The sequence below is a fragment of the Amblyomma americanum genome, chromosome 1 (genome assembly GCF_052857255.1).
Source record: "Amblyomma americanum isolate KBUSLIRL-KWMA chromosome 1, ASM5285725v1, whole genome shotgun sequence".
Classification (NCBI taxonomy): domain Eukaryota; kingdom Metazoa; phylum Arthropoda; class Arachnida; order Ixodida; family Ixodidae; genus Amblyomma; species Amblyomma americanum.
Genome location: NC_135497.1, coordinates 53,420,175 through 53,439,759, shown reverse-complemented (window position 1 = coordinate 53,439,759; position 19,585 = coordinate 53,420,175). Strand labels below are relative to the sequence as shown.

At 46.3% G+C, this 19,585-nt stretch overlaps 1 protein-coding gene across 2 annotated transcripts in view; it reads right to left on the bottom strand.

Annotated features, from left to right (window-relative positions):
* Positions 1 to 4,104: 4,104 nt before the first annotated feature.
* The window catches only part of LOC144132799 (carboxy-terminal domain RNA polymerase II polypeptide A small phosphatase 1-like), an 88,130-nt gene continuing 72,649 nt past the window's right edge, over positions 4,105 to 19,585 (bottom strand). For both annotated transcript variants that reach the window (XM_077665463.1, XM_077665471.1), the window contains exons 5-6: positions 18,279 to 18,365; positions 4,105 to 4,615 (exon numbers count right to left, since the gene is read on the bottom strand). In XM_077665463.1, coding sequence (XP_077521589.1) covers positions 4,352 to 4,615; positions 18,279 to 18,365 — 351 coding nt within the window. In that variant the 3' untranslated portion in view covers positions 4,105 to 4,351. The remainder of the gene's footprint in view (positions 4,616 to 18,278; positions 18,366 to 19,585) is intronic.

The following is a 19,585-nucleotide window of genomic DNA, read 5'->3' as shown; positions in this document are numbered from 1 at the left end:
TGACACTTTAGTCACCCCTGAAGAAGGGACCGAGTTGATCCTGAAACTTTGGGTAAAGTTAAAAACATGGTTGGCGTCAGTTTTCTCTCAACTATCTCACAAACCCAACCAGACGGACTTCCGTTGAAGATATTTCCGTTCAAGCCCCCCTCACCTTTTCGAAAAAGAGTACAATGGGGGGGGGGGGGCGACTTACTCATCTGCCTTTGCGCTCTTTCTGTTAAGAGAGCAGGAAGTGAAAACTCGGTCTGTGAATGAGGGTTGTTGGTAAGAGAAATTATTTCTGACAATCAATTTCCTGCAATTTTGCAAGTTGTCCATTGGGGCGCACAGAGTTTTTCCGATGAATTTTTTCATGGACAAAAATAAAACGAAGGCTGGGGAAGATAGAAGTAAACAGAAACACCGAAATAAAGCGGGAAATAACACACGCAGGAGATGAACACTGAGGGATTTGTAGCCAAGTGATTTCTCTCGCTCCTGCATCACCCACTTCCACCTTCACGTTGCTGCCAGGTGTTTCAGCGAAGGTGAACAAAATTTCTTTAAAATAGGCTTCTTCAGGTGTGAAGGCAGCTTCTGCGGCACAATAATACCTGCGTTGCCGGACATCAGCAAAAATGTCAATCTTAACTAGCTAGCCGCTTAACTAATTCCTGATAATACACTATACAGTTAGGCTGCAGGTTACACACAGATACTTGTAGTCGGTCATTAGTAATAGCCATATCAGTTTTTAGAATTTTGAAAACGCGATTACCCTCGCCGCTGTGGCTCGACAAAATTTGTCTTCACCGTGGGAAAATACAAGCGCTTTCGAAAGCATGTAGGCAAAGCAACTCCTGCAGTGCACGTAACTAGTCAAAAAAGTCAAGCTTTGTCGATCCACAGCGACGAGGGTAAACCCGCACGCGGGTTCTTTCCACGACCCCAGTACTTTTTACATTTTTACTATTTATTTTTACTTTTACTTTCCATGTCCAGGTGCTATGTCCATGGCTCTTGACATCTAGGTGCTATGTCGATGTCCGTGACTGTTGTGCCGTCGAAGTGCAATCAACTAATTACAATTCATCAACTAAATGTTTCACGCAGCAAGATCTCATCCCGACTATCTAACAATCAAATTTTTGCACATTTATGTCACAGAACGAAGTAATCGTGCGGAGAAAGTTTTGCTGACAGGAAACACGGGACACATACGCGGGGCTATTGTGATGTCCAAGTGTAATCTTCGCATTAATTAATATTCATCAACCAAATTTTTCCCACAGCAAGAGCTCATCACACACTATCTAACCCAATCCAACTTCTCCACATACACGTTTATAGGACACAAACGTTCAGATAAGCTATGTCGACGTCCATGGCTATTGTGACGTCGAAGTGTAATTTTCGCGTTTAATTGAACTAATTACACCACATCTACCAAATTTTTCCACAGCAATATGACTCATCACACACAACAACACTACCAAACTTTTGCACATTTATCTTCTCAGAACTGCGTAATCGTGTGGAGAAAGTTTAGCTGACGCGAAACTCGGGACATAGCCATCTAATGCTTTCGCATTAAAAAGAAAGCGTGGGCAGGCTGCACACGGGAATAATGTTCAGCGGCGAGTGCGAGTATGAACGGAGCAGAGACTGTGCGCGGTCGCAAGTTCAGATGGTTGAGCTCGAGCGGTCACCCGAGGGTTCCTCGCATTTCCGGGCAGTCGTGTGCGGCTGGCCCATTCATAACGGCTTGCGAGCCATAAGTGTGCCGTGACGCTGCGGCGAACCGCACCTCATGTATTTTTTTTGTCACTCGGAAATGTAACAAGAAAATATACCACTGTTGTTGAACACCTGCATCGTCTTGTCAAACTCCTATTGGAAGCCGCTCTCATCCGCGATCGGACCAACAAAGAAGACTACTGATCGTCAGTGGAACATTACTAAAACCACGTAAAATATGTTCTCTGTTCTCTGCACCTTGGCCCAGCGTGTGGTTACCACTGTCGACTAGCAGCGCAATCAATTTTATTATGCAACAGTAAAGAATTGGTGTATGAAAAACGAAGTAAACCGTGGCGCGCGGCTGCGTGCAGAGCAGGCGGACAGCGATACATCCGCCCACCTCCCCTAGCAGGCCAGATTTCGAACCAGTACGCGCTTGCAGCAGGTGCGAACACCCCCCGTAGTTATCCGGCCGCCAACCGCTATGAACGTAACTGAAGGAGGAATTGGTGCTAGAGTGTGTAAATCATAGCCACTGGGAGGCATAGGAAGTTTCACCACCAGGTATAACAGTCAAAAACCCTAAACACAAATGCCTTCATTATGCCGCCTAAATAAAAGAAAACCTAATATAAGCTAATGGAATAATTTTTGTTCAGGGTGAAAAATGATTTATATAGAAAAAATGACACTCTTGAAACTACTGCCTCCGGGCAGTATTGTCTTTTAATGATTCCAGTTAACCCAAGAAGAACATGGCTGCGAATGCCTCTTGAAAAAAGCCCCCTCCCCTCTTCCCTCCCAGCCAATGTTGGCACGATTATTCCCACAGATAGTCAGACAGCAGTCAACGCAGCGCAGCCAGGCTTCCAAGTGCCGTGTAGTTTCCGACAGTTGCTTGTGCGCCACCCCTACATATGCGAAAGACGTCGGCAGTGTCCTCAGGTACCTACGCATCGACACTGTGACCGAAAAATAAGGCACGCTGTGAGCAAAGTGCAAACAGGTACGGCGAGAGCCCACTCACACTATACGCAGACTGCAATATGGATTTAGAAGTTTGTGCCAGCACGTCAACGGCGCTGACATTCAGTAAAGCTTTTTTGAGAGTAGAACTGAATGGGTGATGGACTCGTGCTTTGCGGCTTTGATAGCGCGGCTGATTTGGAACTTGAAGGCATAACCCAGGGGGCCCAGTCGGTTTGCTATCATCAATAATTTTTGATAGTTGACCTGGAAAATGTACAAGCATAAGCAAGACCGGTCAAATACATTCGAAGTATCCTGATGAGCTCACAGCCAGCCTGTCCTGCATGTCTTTTAGTTTCTGCGCTTTGCTTTGGGTTCGGCTGTTACAGCCCACTACACAACAGTACAGCATCACGCCAGCTCCGTTTGTACACACTACGCGAACATGTAAACTTTGCTGTGTCACACGTGAGGTAGCTGCATCGACTGCCGTCTAGGACGGCAGGCAGGCGGACTACCCAGGAGGCACATCATTGCCGGCGTTCTTACAAGCTCCCTATACCAAATGACATCAGAGAGGGCTATCGAAGGGCCACAACTGAATTCCTGGCAAGCACAACACGACAGCTTGCAAAACGAATGGTATGCAGTAGCCCTGGACAGCAAAGCAGGCAAAGTAATTTTGCCCAAATGTGACACAGCCTGCTTAGTGCTTGTGCAAGAGTTCACAGAGCAACACAGCCCTGTGATAGGCTCATAACAGTCGTATGATAATCAGCGCAGTAATTACAACAGCAAAGTTTTCTTATCACCTCAACAACAACTTATTTGTGCCTTTAGCTTTGGCAGTAAAAATTCTGCATGAAAATTTGACATGTTTTAAATCAGTCACAGCAGAGGTGATTATATCCGAAGGCATTCCGTTTTCACAAGAGTGCCCGACAGCTTGATGTTTCAGAAACATTCAGGAAATTTCTCGAACGCTGCTCTGCATGTCTACACACGGCCTGAATTTTATTGCTGTTCATGTTCCATCTCCACAGAAGCACGAGCGCACAACCGAATGTGCAAAAAAAAAGGGCCGAGAGCGCGCACGGGCAAGAATGCACCTACGCGGGCCGACTCCAAGGTTTGTTTCGGTATACTTTAACCGATATGACCACAGTAGACAAAATTGTGCCGGGCCACCACAAATACTCAGCCACGAAAGAGATTTAAAATGGTAGGAGCATTCCTGGCTGATGCGTTCGTGGCCAACCATCGAGGCACAACGCGGCGCGTGCATTGTCTGACCGAAACGCTAGATGCTTTTGCTGTGTGCTGAAAATCGGCCACGAGCAGGCAGACAATGCAGAGTCATGTGGCAGTGAAGCAGACAAGGGCAGGTGTGCAAGCTGAAATTGTCCTCTTTAATCTATGATACAGATGAGATTATGTAACACTGTTATTATACAAACTCCCCGGTGCCGCACCGGGGAAGAAACAAGGCACAAAGGAGCAGCCGGCCTCCCCCCCTCCCACTTTAAGTAGGCTGCCCGAAAGCTCCCGGGCGGCAAGAGTCTTTCGACTAGCACGGGACCCGTAAGCGCTTTGTACTGCCGGCGGAGGAGGGGGGGCTATTGCACTGCTGCACAAGACAGGGAGCATCACGCGTGCGTGTTTAATGGCGGGCCACTGCCCCGCCATGGGGTCCTTTGTCTGGCGAAATGCTAGGAGCCACCACAGCATGAAGCGCTGCACCGTTCATGAGCAGCGGTGCCGGGAAGGCTGGTGAGCCGCCGCCGCCGCCGCCACCGCCTGCAGCATTGTTGGAGTTTCGCAGCACCGTGTACACATCTTCGACACGGCTCAGTTTGTCGAAGAACGGCATCAGGTCCCGCAGCTCTGTGTCCGACATGTCGTCGAACCAGGACCCCACAGGCACCTGCCAAGAGCAGCAAGAAGTCATCAAAAACGCCACAAAACCAGCAAAAAACACGAAATGCTAGTGTGCACCAACAGCCTTCCCTGGTCTGCTTTGGTGTTTTTTTTTTGTTAGGAATGGAAATGGCGCAGCAATTCTCACTTCTCGGTGGACACCTTAACCACTTCCTAAGAAAATGGAAAAACGTGGGAGTGAAAAGAGGTGCCGTGGTGGAGGGCTCCGGAATAATTTTTACCACCTGAGGATATTTAATGTGCACTGACATTGCACGGCACACGGGTGCCTTTTGAGTTTCGCCTCGATGGAAACACAGCCGCCACAGTCGGGTTCGAACCTGCATACTCCAGATTCATTGCTTGCAGACTCTGTCCACTTGCAAGAGGGATTGCAGCTAGCAAAGGTGATTCAAGACGTGATGTTGCATCTCCGTTGCGGTTCACAATGAGGCCAAGTGCAGTGCTTGCCATAGTGCATTTTAAACAGTTTATAGCCATATCACTTTGCCATGAATGCTTCGTTTACATGTTGTGCAGTTAATAACAGCCACTGCAGCCTAAGTAAAATTTCAGTCAAGATGGCCTTAATACTTCAAAGGCCCATTGGAGCGGTATTATGTGAGCGATGGGTTGCCCAAAAAGTTGCTTTTTCAGCTGATTGTGTGAGTTTGATGGCCAGAGGGAAGTGTGACGTCGACTGGGGCAAACGATTCCAGCCTGTACCAAAACCAAGCACGAAACAAGACCACTTACCTAATAACTTAAGCTTCAATAATTTTCCTCTGTTCAAAGCCACTTGCCTGTAGTCTTTGACAACTCCATCAACAATTTCCTGGTTAGCTTCAGCTCACCCAACTGCTTACACCGTTGCATGCACCAACAGACTTTGTGAAACGTGAAATAAGGAATGCCTATCATATTTACACGCATAATTTGCACATCCCCAATTTATTACCCGGGTCTATGAAAAACATTTAATCGCATATTTTACACTCGCTGCTATGCCAGACCACCAGCATGCACGCGGTTGCACGCTTGGTAGTCTTGGGAAGACCGGCGCGGCCGTGTTTTCGTGTGCGGCTACAAAAATGAGAGGCGAGGGGACGCCACCACTCCACTCGAGGGAAGATGCCACTGCCAAAGCCAGGCCAAAGCGAAGTCATACCTTCGGAATAAAAGTGCTTTGTTTTGATTGTTAATTAGTTTGTAAACTGGTTCCGGCAAAAAAAATCAAATTGTGCGCCGTTTACTCCACTCACTAGCCCTGGCAGTCGCTTTCCCAATGAACAGCTGTGAGAGAAAACTTCCGGTAGCCTCCAGCACGCTAGGGAACCTTAAACTATTGAATCGTTTACTCTTCAGTTTACCGCTCGTCAGGCGGCCCGGGCCGCACGCGAGGGTGCCATTTTATCGCCTTTTATCGCCATTTGCCTCTGCCTGCTGGCTTTGCAATTTTAAAGTTGTGCGTTTGTTGCTTTGAGCTGCTCACGCACAGTCATGCCATCCCGTGGGAAACTACAAAATGTAGGGGAAGGTGGCAGAGAGGGGGTTATGTAGACTTACATTTGGAGTCAAATTTTTTTGGTCCGCGAGGTAGAGGGGGGGGGGGGGGGGGGTCGATGTATAGGCAGCAATATGCAATTATGTTCTTTGTAGGGTTTTTTTAGGACATGCTGGCGAAATCTCGGCGAAATTTTCGCACACCCTTTCTGAAGCCTTATTTTAAAGGAAAAATGGAAAATGGGCGCAAATAAGCATTTTGTTTGTAGTGTTTATGCAAGCAGCAGACAATCGCAGCATGGCACCCATGCAGCCACACTTTAATCACTGCACATCCACAATTCTTTTGCATATTCTAGGATGCTAACTAATGGTGTCGGTTGATGCTGAGCGGGGTATTACAGCCGGTCCCATTGGAAATTTTGTGCAAATATATAGCACTAAAGTTCGCATTTGTTCGTTCACAAGAATATTCTACATGCTGAAGGTGTGCCACGGCCCTACAAGTGGCGCTTCACATAAAAGGTGATCACTTGACCGTGGAGACGGTCGGATGTGTTGGCTTGGAGACTTACAGGAAGCGCTGGCACTGTGAAACCGCATGACGAGGTGAACATGGGGTATGCATGAGGGTAGCCTTCATTCCATGCGGGAAAGGCAGCAATCGGTGCTTAGCTTGTCGTGCGATGAAGCCAAACTAAATGGCCGAAGCCTAGCAGCGCCCCTCACCTGGATTTCTTTGTTCACTAGGCTGCCAAAGGACTTAAACTGCACCTTAATTTTAATTGAAGATTGTTCTATTTATAGCACGCTGGTATCACTATTCGACCTCATATGATTGGCAGCGGCTAGTTATGCGTGAGGGTAGCCTTCTTCCATGCGGGAAAGGCAGCCTTCGGTGCATAGCTTGTCGTGCGATGAAGCCAAACTAAATGGCCGAAGCCTAGCAGCGCCCCTCACCTGGATTTCTTTGTTCACTAGGCTGCCAAAGGACTTAAACTGCACCTTAATTTTAATTGAAGATTGTTCTATTTATAGCACGCTGGTATCACTATTCGACCTCATATGATTGGCAGCGGCTAGTTATGCGTGAGGGTAGCCTTCTTCCATGCGGGAAAGGCAGCCTTCGGTGCATAGCTTGTCGTGCGATGAAGCCAACCTAATTGGCCGGAGCCTAGCAGCGCCCCTCACATGGATTTCTTCGTTCACTAGGCTGCCAAAGGACATAAACTGCACCTTAATATTAATTGAAGATTGTTCTATTTATAGCACGCTGGTATCATGATTCGACGTCTTATGATTGGCAGTGGCTAGTTTGAAAGCACTGTCCCCTGTGGCTTTGATGCAGAGCAGGCTAGGCCTAGAGACTCCTAGCGAGCAGTGCACTGTCGGCACACCGGTGGGCGGCACATCACTGTAAGAAAGGTGTCACTAGCGTGGGTGCACAGTATTCTTGATTCTAGGTTATATATAAGCATACATATTGCCGTCCCCTTTGAGTTCGATATACCTGGGATCGACTTTATATGCATGCAATATAAACAGAATCCAGCAAAAAGCAACTGAACCTTGAAGAGGTCATGGCATCATTTTTAGACCGTAGAAGCTGTTTATTCATTTTGTTCGCTATGCATCTCGGAACAACTGGAGCAAAATATGATCTCATTTGTTGCAGCGAGTAATTCCTAATTGAATTTTTAAAGGTTCTCCTGAACCGTGTGGCAGTCGAGAAACACTGGCGCGCTCGCGGCCCACGATGACATACAGACGGTACAGTTAACAAGAAGTGTTGGGTAGTGGAAAAAGTGGCGGCCCCTCACGAGGTGTGTGCACAAACTCATCAGATGGCGCACGTGGTCAATTCCCGAGAACTGGCTGACCCGGGCAGCGGGCAAGGCGCGGCGAGCGCCTCGGCATGTTTTTAGTGCGAAAGCGCTACTTAGTGATCACTAGCAAAGCTGGAAAACCCGAAATATGTGCAAAACTTCAACCTTTGACGGAGCCCAAGCGCCAGAGGCCTTGCGCAGCTGCTACGTCAATGCGGGGAATTGGCATCCCCCCTCCCCCCCAACCCCCGCGCATCGCAACCGATAGTGGCTGCAAGTGTTTTCGTGCGTCCTACTGAGTTTAACTCTTTCTTTACCGCACCATAGGCAATAGGCCATATATAGCCCACAGTTTGAACCTGCCCCCCAAAATTCAAGACTGCGCTCCTTGACAAGCTGCACCATCTAGTTTGCTTCTATAACACCATCTTTTATTTCAGATTTTTTTCCTTTCCTAAGGGGAGGAGACGAGGTTAAAAAAAGAAACCAGATTTAAGGTGGGTTCACACTGGAGTCGCAGAGGTCGTGCGACAGGTTTAAATCAATTTGCTGCGCTCCCTCCCCGCTTTACTACGGAAACCATAACTAACTGCACGAAATCGGTCCTGGTGTGCACGGTCCAGTGAATCTGCCTTTAGTCTGCGGTATCAAGGTGCGGTGTAATGGTTTCGTGGCGCATTCCTGCAAGACCAAAGGCTACATTGAGCACACTGAGACTGGGGAGCGCTAGATTCAAGAGAAGAGAACAACACCACATAAGAACACCACGAGACACGAGCGTTTTTGCGCTCGTGTCTCGTGGTGTTCTTAAGTGGTGTTGTCCCCTTGTCTTGATTGTAGCGCTCCCCAGTCTCTCTATGCACGACCAACTAGCCCCCTACAAAGCTTTACACTGAGCACCCTTGTGGGTTCTTATGCTGTCTTTTTTTTAATGGGAGAGCATTAGTTGGCTCCTTGCAGGAAAACCCCCTCCTGGAGCAACAGGCCACAAGGAAGGAGTAGATGCAGAAATCCAGAAAGGAAGTTGACTTCGCCCCTCCTCCTCCTCCTTGGAGTGCTATACAATACAGAGTGCCCTCCAGATGGGGGGGGGGGGGGCAGAAGCATGGCCTGCCAAGGATTTCACCTGCCCTGGAGCAATAGACACCACAAGAGAGGGGTAGATGGAGAAATCCAGTGGACTTTCTGGTGAATGGGAACAGGTTTGGAAGGCTCCTCCTCCTTTTTGCTGTGCTATACACAGTGTTGGCAGTAACGCATTGCAAGTAATGGCACTACCGGTAATGGGTTACTTTTTTGGTAACTTAGTAACGTACTCGTTACCATTTTCGGAACTGTAACAGGCAACGTCCTTACATTAACATTTTTACTAGTTACTTTTCGTTCCAGTTGTGACCTACTCCGCCCCCTTATTTAGAAAAAATAAGCGCAGAGCAACTAAAGTGATGATGTAAGTAAACAAAATGAACAGGTGCTCTCGACGACCCTTGTTGCGGCTCGCAGGCATGGAAGAAAACACCTGCCCTTGACAACGCACCCAACTAAAAGAAAAAGACAAAAAAGCCATAAAACACGGAATACGCGCACAAACACGCATTCACACACTCGCCTTCACCTACCTCCCCTTCCCAAACCACTGAAACACACAACTCTCTAAAGAGTGGAAGAATGTACAGCACTTTGGAACATCACATTTTTCATAATTACCTTAAATTTATTGAGTTCAGCGATGTTTTCTTCATGAAGTTAGAATTGATGATGAAATGTCATTTTGTGTTTAATATCAAATTCAGAAAATGGCTTCACCATGTGCCACAGAGTCAGAAGCCATCGCATCTAACTCTATCGGCAACTTTAGGCCACTATAACATTGCTTAGCTCCGGCACATTTGTGCAAAGTATTCTCGTTAAATCAGGATTTCGCGTAAAATCTTGTTTGGGGCACAAGTTTCATGTGAAATGTGAGCTTTATAAAATTGTTATCTCATGTTCTTAATTCGAGGACTAATTAAAATGAATGGCTATGAGGTAACTGCACAGTAAGGTGCGCTACTTTTTTTCGATAACGATAACGCATTACCTTTTTTTTGTACGCAACAGAGGTTAGTAATGCATTCCTTTCCGACTGCCCTCAAGATTGGGGGGGGGGGGAGAAAGTCAACTTTTGCAGTGAATGGAAACAGGTCTGGAGGCACCTCTCCTCCTCCCAGCAGTGGCTATACAATACCGTATAAGCTGGATAAGAAAACAGACTACCCTCAAAATGGGGGTGGCTGGACCAACACCCTCTAGAGGAGTTAAGGGCTTCTGGCTGTCCCCCCCCTCCCCCGAGCTGTCAGTCAAAAAGAGGCCTGCACAGAAGTTCCCTGCATTGTAAATGAGGCAAGGAATACAATGCAGAGTCTAGGCCTATATGCATAACAAGTGCTGCGTGACCATTTGTCGGACTAATTAAAAATCGCAGCTCAAAAATCATGTTTTCAAGTTTCCCCGGGATGAAGAATAGAAGGCCTGGATTAGGGCAATACCACGAGCGAATTTGGTTGTGCCACCGCCCTGGAGTGTCTTCAAATAAAGTCACTTCTGAAAGATAGGGTAGACTTAGCGCTGCATTTTAAAAGAGTGTCTTTAAACCAGGAACCTTGTTACAATTTTAAGCGGTGAATGTAACATTTCAAGAGATAGCTCCCTTGCCAAGTTACAGCTGCTGTTTAAACGAAATTGAACTTCCCTCTAGGTTTAACTTCACTTTATTGAGATCGACATCGTGCGAGCGGCCTCCTACATCGCCGAGCTTACAGAGAGCACCACCACTGCACCACTTTCGCACAGGCGCAATCCCATCAAAGTTTCCAGGATGCCCGTCTGGTCTTTCTCAGCCATGCGCCTCAAGGGATGTCCCCGACTCAAAGTGAACGCCTCTCGAGTCTGCTGATTTGAAGAAAGCACTTGAAGAGTCTGCCGAAGTATTCCGTAAAAAGCAGGAAGCGGATAAATTTTTAAACCTAAGACTTACCGGAATATGTAGCCAGCAAGAAGTCCACATTCTAGCATATTATGTAAGCAATTGAACGCGTCATTTACTGCACACATTGAAGACCAAGCTTCATGCATCAAATATCCAGTTGCAGTAAAAGCTGACTTTATTATGGCAGTTTACTTTGTAAAGGCGCCGATAACGAAAATGAAAATCAATTCCTCCACTCCATCTATAGGAAAACAGCAAGAAATTGGTGGCAGAGCTACTTGTGACCATTGAGAAGAGCTGCGCCGACCTCAGTCGAAGTTCTAAATCTACAAATGAAGACATCTGCTAGCTATGTTGTAATTACGTGGACAGCGGAAATGTATATATTTGTCTTGAGAGCAAAACTATAATAAATACACAGATGGTGGAACGAGTGAAACTGATGCAGGACAAGAACAAGGAGGCACACAACACCGCCGTGTGCCTCCTTTGTCCTGCGTCAGTTTCACTGGTTCCACCATCTGTGCATAATGAACCAACTAACCCATCAGTTTACTGAACTATAATAAATACATGTGTCCCCAATATAACTGTACATACGAAGCTCTGAAGCAAATCGAGTGTGTTTCATTTCGGATTAAAGGTGCGCTCCATAAAACTGTACATACAGAACTAAGGAAGGTAAAGATTTAGAACATAGGTAAATTTATTTAAGTAATGTATAAAGAAACATTTAATGAGAAACACAAGAACGCGCAATGCGACAAAGCTGCTGACATTGGTACCTATATACAACCTTTGCAAAGCTCGTTAATGGCTACTGCCTCTAAATAAATGTCCCATTAAATGCCTGCTTTTTATCCTAGCATTTAGCTGAAGAAACAGTGTGGATTGACCAATAGAAGCTTATTGCTAATAGGTGATCCCAGCGGAGATTCCTCCAACTCCGCCGTTGGAGGAATCCGCCGTTGCAGCATTACTTGGCGAGATTAAAATTCTAGCTAGAAGCAAAGATAGATTAGCTCGGGAACTGGCAGAAGCCTTTTTTATTATAGAGAGAGGTGGCATGTGCGTCAGCACCACTTCTATCTCCCTACGAGAAAGTGAGCATAGATTGCTAAACAATATGCAATAATGAGTAGGTTTGGTTTGAGTGCTTTTTTGTTATTTATTTTCTTTTCCTTTTTTACCATGTAAGAAGTGTGCATGCGTTCACATTCTTCGGGCTATATATATGCAACATGTGGCTTTCAACAAACATAGTTTGAGTCAGCACCCGTCCTGTCTGGTCTTTCTGTGTGGTTTGTGTAAAATTTAGCGCTGTTTTTACTTTTGTTACTCATGAGCTCCCACGGAGATAGAGCATCTTAATCGGCAGCATTTGCCAAAAGAGACCAGTCTAGTCTGCACTGAAGACTGCAGCAGGCAAAAACTTTGCAGCGATTTTCGGCTACTCCTCTGAAACCCACTGCTGAATCTCCTGGCTACTGACAGCCCAACTTTCGCCTGAAATTGCTTTTCGCCCAATGCTGTGGCGGTTTTTAAACCATTGCAGCCACCCAGTGCTACTGTAAAAGTTTTCTTCACCAAGAGCCGTGGCAAACCATGTGGCATTCTCCATTCACATGGGGCCATCCACAGGGATATTTTTCGCTTGGACTTCCGAAAAACCACGCATACAGCGCCTTCTGAACATTGTCAAAAGCAGCAGGGTGCACACGACGTGCTCCCGAGCGACTTTGCTCACCTGCTTTGAGCGTGATGTCCTGCTTGTTTTTTAACAGCCTACTTAGAGTGCTCCGCGGAATGCCGATTGCGTGTGCCGCGGAGGACTTCTTTTCACCATTCTTGACGTGCCAGATCACCTCAAGCTTTGTTGCGAACTCCAGATTCTTTCTCTTTTTTACGTCCGTGGGTGCCACAGCTCATTAGATGACAGCAGTCACGCACGCTACAATCGGAGCGTTGAAACAGACATGCACAAGAAAAATGCGACAGCCTCGCACTGGCCGATGGAGTCCACTGACGTCGGTCGAGTCGGGGAGTCAGCAGAGTCAACGAAGGAATGACAAAGGCACAAAGGGAAATGAAGGACAGAGAGGAAGAAAACTCAGCGGAAATAAGCCGTTGGTGCTAGTTGTGCCCGTCATAGGGCACCGCGGGCGCAACCACCACCTGGCTCTTTCCAGTTCTCGTTTCCCTCACCAGTGAGGAGGCACTGCCATCACTTATGACCAGTTTTCTCTCTTTCCCGAGGAATAATGGCTTGCAAACGTCTCCGCTCGCCCTCCGTGCCGCGCGTTGAGCAACCGGAGATGCGAGTGTCTTTGGGGAGAGCGCACTTTGCAGGGGCCCGGCGCGGCGTTCGAAATATCGAACGGCCGGCGAAACTGGAGTTCGATATACTACGCAACTGTCCTACACTTTTGCATAGTATTTTCAAGAGGATAATCTTTGTGTTCGATACAGACAATAATTCGAAATATGTTGGTTTGATATATCCGGATTCGACTGTAGGCAGAATTCAAGCTGACTGAAAAATATTTATTTCCAGGTATCTACCACGCAGTACCCCTTCTATGCAGCGTCCTGGTGCTCTTCCATGATGCGTGAATGGCCTTCATCACGCTTCCTCAAGTTCACCTTTGCAAGTTCACCTTTGCAATAGCTGTTCCACGCGCGTAGCGCAAGACAGTGGGAAACTTAACGAGCAATAAGGGACCTGCCACATTTGATTAGTGAAATTAGGTGCCCGTGAAATATTCATAAAATGCTATTTTATCCATATTCAAGCTATGATAAGCTGCAGAAAATAAATTTACAGTATTTTGTACTTATATCAGTCATGACAATATATCTAGAGTAACTACCACAGCATACAAACAACCACAGCCACCACACCTGCATCATCCCTTCTGAAACTTGGAATTGCGGCCCGGCGCACAACTGTTCGTTTCTTTGGCATAAATAACAGCCATCTTGAATGTAGCCGTGAACGAGCACTGAGCACTTACCAGCCTCAGAGCACAAATGACGACTGACGAAGCACTACATTAAAAACTGGAAAAACTGGGCCAGCAATCAAGTCAAATGCATCAAACAGAGCCAAAGAGAAACCATGCGTAAACGCAAAGGCTCTTCCATCAGCTACAGACACTCCCCGGAAGCACTGCTGTACCGAGTGGCGGCGCCGCCGTGATTGTAACGGTGGCCCTTCCATCAACTGTTGTTGACACTCCCATAAACGCAGAGTGCGCACTTAAAATTAAAAAAATCCTTCTGAACAAGCACGCAGAACAGCTGAATGCTACTGGACAGAGCCGTAGAGCAAACATAAAAGTGAACCACGCTGTAGCATCCCTGACATCGTCTGTCTCACCTTTATTTATGGTACTATGCTTTGGCTTCGATTGTATGTTGACGCCTCCAATTCAAATTTTCAAAATAAAAAAAATAAAAGGTCAACTCAAAATTGTGTAAATATCGTATGTTTCTCATTTGGTTAGTATTCGGTTAGAGAAATTGACACTTGAGAATTTCTGAATATTCAGTAGCAATCGATTACCGCGTCAACTTTGATAAATCTGTCTGTTGCATAACCACAATATTGGGGCAAATTATCCCAAATTCGAGTTCAGGAAAACAGTACAGAGGCATCTGCTCCAATTTCTTTGTTGTTGTTTATTGTGTGGACTGATCACATTGGGATGCTTCTAAGCTTGGAACTTGTGTGAAATTCTGCAAGTGGGCTTTTCCACATATCACACACGACGAGGAGGATGGCCGACCACCGGCATCCAACAATCACAATGTGAAAGCAGTGCGGGGTTTTCTTGGGCCCTTCCATAATGTGCTACATGCTGAATGCTCACACCCATCGTACTCATCCTCTTGCCTACATAACTCTTGTAGCGTGAGTTCCACCACCTCGTTTTAGGCAACTAAGATATGCAGAATAGCCCACTAGGAGAATTTCGCACTGGGCTCTCTACGGGAACCAGAGTAGAGATGTCACGAAAGACCGCCTCCTGCAAGGTGCACTGAAAAATGTGTGCACCTGTGACGTGCACACAACGGCAGGCATGACAACAATAGGAGAGCACATGTCGCTACGCCAAAAAATCAACTGGCCACATAGTTTCGCCTAAAGAAACATTGGCTATCGGTCGTGCATTCGCTAGCCGTCCAATCTAGCTGTGTGCTGCTTTAAAATGCCAACTGGCGTATCAGTGGGCATTTATTTTCTTCTAGAGCGCAGCTCTTATGCACCCGATCCTGGGTTGAGCCGCATAACCGAGCGAGTGCAGTGGAAGATGAGAGATGGCGACAGCAAAAACAATTGCGTTGTGTTGGGTTTAATGGAACATAAGCAACCAAGGCTATCATGGGCCAGACAGCAAAAACAGCGCTAAAAGGAAAGCGAAGGAGGAGGGTGCAGCGATAGCATGAAGGCAGGTTGGACAACGGCAACCCGCAACACCCGAGTAGCCTCACCGATCGCATCGTAGGTAAGGTATGTGTCGCTAGCTAGAGATGGCACAAGGATAGCACATGCTGTGCACGTGCTGGCCATTCGCCCAGAAGAGGTTCATCGGCAGCAGAACGCTATGCACGGTGTTCAAATTGAAACCCAGTGCAGCCTCCATTCGGCACTATGTGTTCCATGTGCAGTCGCCTATGGTTCGAGTGTCGCAGCAGCCACACTTAAAAATCGCATTACCAAGAAGCGTAATCGACGGCTAATTTTTTTGAAGGAGTCCCGCCATTCTGATGCCAATGTGCATTCCCCTAATTAGGTCAGAGTTTTTCTTCCAGCACACCAAACCTGCACGCTCGTCACAGAGGTTTTGCCGTTTTGTGCAATCCAGCCCTCTCAAACAAGGCATCACTGCATTTTCGGCATTTTCATTTTCTTCAGGGGGCCGGAGGGGCATTAATAACTTGACCTTTGGATAATTCGGGTATTTGTTGCAGTCCTTTGAAGTCCGTACAAATGAGGTCATGTTTTCTGTGGTCAATTGTTTTTTTTTTTAAATATGGTGCTGAGCCAGTTTAGTTGTGTTCATTTCGATTGCAAAGACAATACACTATGTAAAAAGTGAAGGACAACATTTGCCCATTTACTTTTTCCTGAAATTTTATTCATACAGAACAGATATTCAATATTCGAAGGCATTTTTTTCTTCATACTTGTGTCTGATTCATATTTGAGGATGTCAAAATTAGCACACCCCTATTTTTTGCTTCACTTGGTTTATGGTTTATGGGGTTTAACGTCCCAAAGCGACTCGTATTATGAGGGATGCCGCAGTGGGGTACTCCGGAAGTTTCGACCACCTGGGGTTCTTTAATGTGCACTGACATCGCACAGCACACGGTCCTCTAGAATTTTGCCTCCATCGAAATGAGACTGCCATGGCCGGAATCCACGCATCTTTCAGGTCAGCAACGACAGATGGCGTGTCGGACGTCCTGCGCATGGGTTTCTACAGACACAGCCAACTTGGCGTGACTGATCACCACCGGCGCATGCCTCTGCACCGAGAACATCCGACTACAATGCCCCTTTGTGGAATCTGATCGCACTTGCGTCTCCCACATGTGTCTGTTTTCAACCAGTAGCAGATGTATTTTTGCCACTCCCCAGAGAGCACCACATCTTTCAAAAAAGGCAGATTTGGCCACCTCACGTGCACTTGGTGTTCCTGGAACTTGTGTTCGTGGCTGGCAGAAACAGAGACAGGATTTTCGCCAACAAGTCGACTATGAAGGGTTTCAGCGGGCCAAAGAAGGGCCTCTTCTCAGAAATAGAAGAGTTTGCCGACTTCATGAAACAGCGAGCAGACCACAGGTCTGTGACTACAGAAATATTAAACGTTAGGGCTATGCAGCTGGTGCAGCAGAAATGACTAATGCGGATGGAGTTCCAAGTCAGAAGGTGCTGGATTTTAAACTTTATGAAAAGGTGTGGATTTCCACTCAAAAGGCAAACGGGAATATGCTACAAATTGCCAACAGAATATGAAAGCTTTTCAGTGTTATGTCCCGAGTCTGCATCATAAGCACAGCTACCAGCTCGTGCAAATTGAAAATGCTAACCAAGCACCACTCTACTTCGACATGCCAGCCACCCCAACTGTGGAGACCAAGTGGACAAAACAAGTGCACGTTTCATCTGTTGGTGAAGAGAAGATGAGTGTCACCGTAATGCTTTGCTGCATGCCTCCATTCCTAGTTTCCAAACGCAAGATGCTCCCTAAAGGCACAGTGTACCCAAGCGATGATATTGTGCCCACCAATCAGAAAGGGTGGATAGACACGTACCTCATCCTGAACTGGACGGGCGCTCAACGTATGCAACACTGACCTTGATGCCATACTCTGACATGACACTACAGCTGCAGCAGCTGCATATCAGCCTCAACAAGCCGGTGGAGAGGTTTTGGACACTCTACACAGAGTGGTTTGTAGATGGCTGCCACACATTTCACACCAACCAACAAGATGAAGAATGCCGCGTTGCATGAGACTTGACGGGATTGGTAAATGCACTATCACATCTGGCATGGTCAAAAAGGCCTTCAAGATGTGCGAAAGTTCAAATGTCATGGAAAGCACCAAGGATGAAATGCTTAGGGCCATTGAGAGCAACAAGGAGGCATTGACAGCGACGATAAGTGATGACGTTTTTGCCAGCCAGATGGGGAAAAGCGAGCGAGGTGGCAGCCCGGTTTACTTCTTCGTGACATTACAGTGGTTGGTTGCTATTGAGTAAAGGTTGTTCAAAGTGAGAATCAAAGTAAGAAGATTCATTTCTTTAAGCATGAAAATCTGACGCACATTGCAATCGTCAAAAATAGGCGCTCATAACAATCAAGGGCATGTTAGAACCAAGTTAATACAGTACACTAGCTGCAAGTCAGCACTCGTCACTCGTCGTGGGCCTTTTGGTTCTATGCCTTTTTGTGCTGTTCGTTCAAGTGCGAATCAGTACCAACTCCCCTAGCTCTCTGCCTTGCATCCCTGTGTATGAACAGGTATGCAAGGTGGTTACAAACATGTTCAGAAGATATGAAGAGAAGTAAATGCATCCAGAAAACAAAATTAGCCACTTGTATGTGCACCTATTTCAGTGCACCCGTTGCGCTATATGCCAAAGCCACTAAGCAATTTGTGTTGGCACAAAGTCGCCTGCACATATCTGAAACCAAAGCATGAACCTAAACAAATGCACACAGTGCTATGACCCAGCGATGCTAGCATGTTCTCATCTTTCCAACCTCTGTGCAATGCTTGCAAACAATGTGAGGCATAGCCATCACCAATACCTAATTCTTGCCAAAGATGGCATTTGTACAAGAGAAGCCACTCACTGCATTGCCCGGGTGGAAGACGTAAGAGGCAGGAGAGTTGTCGATGATCACCACCCGGTGCAGGTCCCGGCCCAGCCGGCCCAGGTCCTGCACATGAGGAATCAGTTCATTCACAGGGGGACACCAGCAAACAAAAAGAACTGAAGCTGCTCTACATAACATCTGTAAATGCCTAAATAACAATTTTACAAGCATTAAGGCTACTTACACATTCTTTTCCTGCAGCAATACAATAGGAGTGCACTTAACACAACAAGACTGCAACAGAGCTAAAAGCCATGGCATTACAGTGGCTAGCTTCCTCACAACTTCACAAAGCAAGGCTACACAACTCTTCCGCTGTAGGTTCCTGGTAAACCTTGCAGCAATGTTTACCATGCATCTACACAGCACTGTGGCCGATTAACAGTGATTGAATGTGGAATACAAGCAGCAGTTCAACCACATAAGCAAAGCCATGTAAGCGAATATCAAATTAAATGCCGCGCAATTCCCACCTCCAATAATTTTTGTGCAACCTCGCTACAGAGGATCAGGTTTTAACGGATAATCGGCCATAACATACTGATCTGTGAAGATGGCAGCTCCTCCTAGCTCTGTCACTGACTACACTTCATTTCCAGTAGATTCTGTTACAACATACATTCGGAGAGAATGGACCAAAATCAACACGGCAAACACTTCTTCACCACACACATTTCATCCGCAAACAACACAAGTATTCCTCAGCGTGTCCTGGCAACATATGACAGCAGCAGCAACAATGGTGGCTTGAACAGCGAGGAGCACCGCAGCATACGCGAGGCAGAGAAGTTCACAGGGAAAGTGCACAACGGAGTGATGCAATTTGGTTTTCGAATTGTGTAAGGAACCGCCAAAATTTTTTCTGAGCCACAGAGACTAGGCTTTTTTGGAAGTCTAAAAACAGGCATGGCTAGTATCACTAATGGTCGGCAACAAATCTGATTGCAACTAAGTGCCTATCTGTATAGTTGTACTGTTAACGACTACATTTTACTTTACAAGCTTACTACTTAAAAGGGGATATAACTTTCAACACCAACTTTTTATTTTTTGAATAATTTTAGTTAAAATTTTTTTGCATGTTAGCATAACTTTCAAACTTAAACGAACAAAATTTCAACATTATATCTGAAGAACATTTTTTTCTTACAGACTTTCTCTTTTACACCTTGTAGAAAGCCTGCAGGCTTGACAAGATGTATAAGAAGACTGGTTCAACATTCACTCCAATTTTGAATACATGCTACGCGAGAATACAATCTTCAATTTTTATTTTACACCGC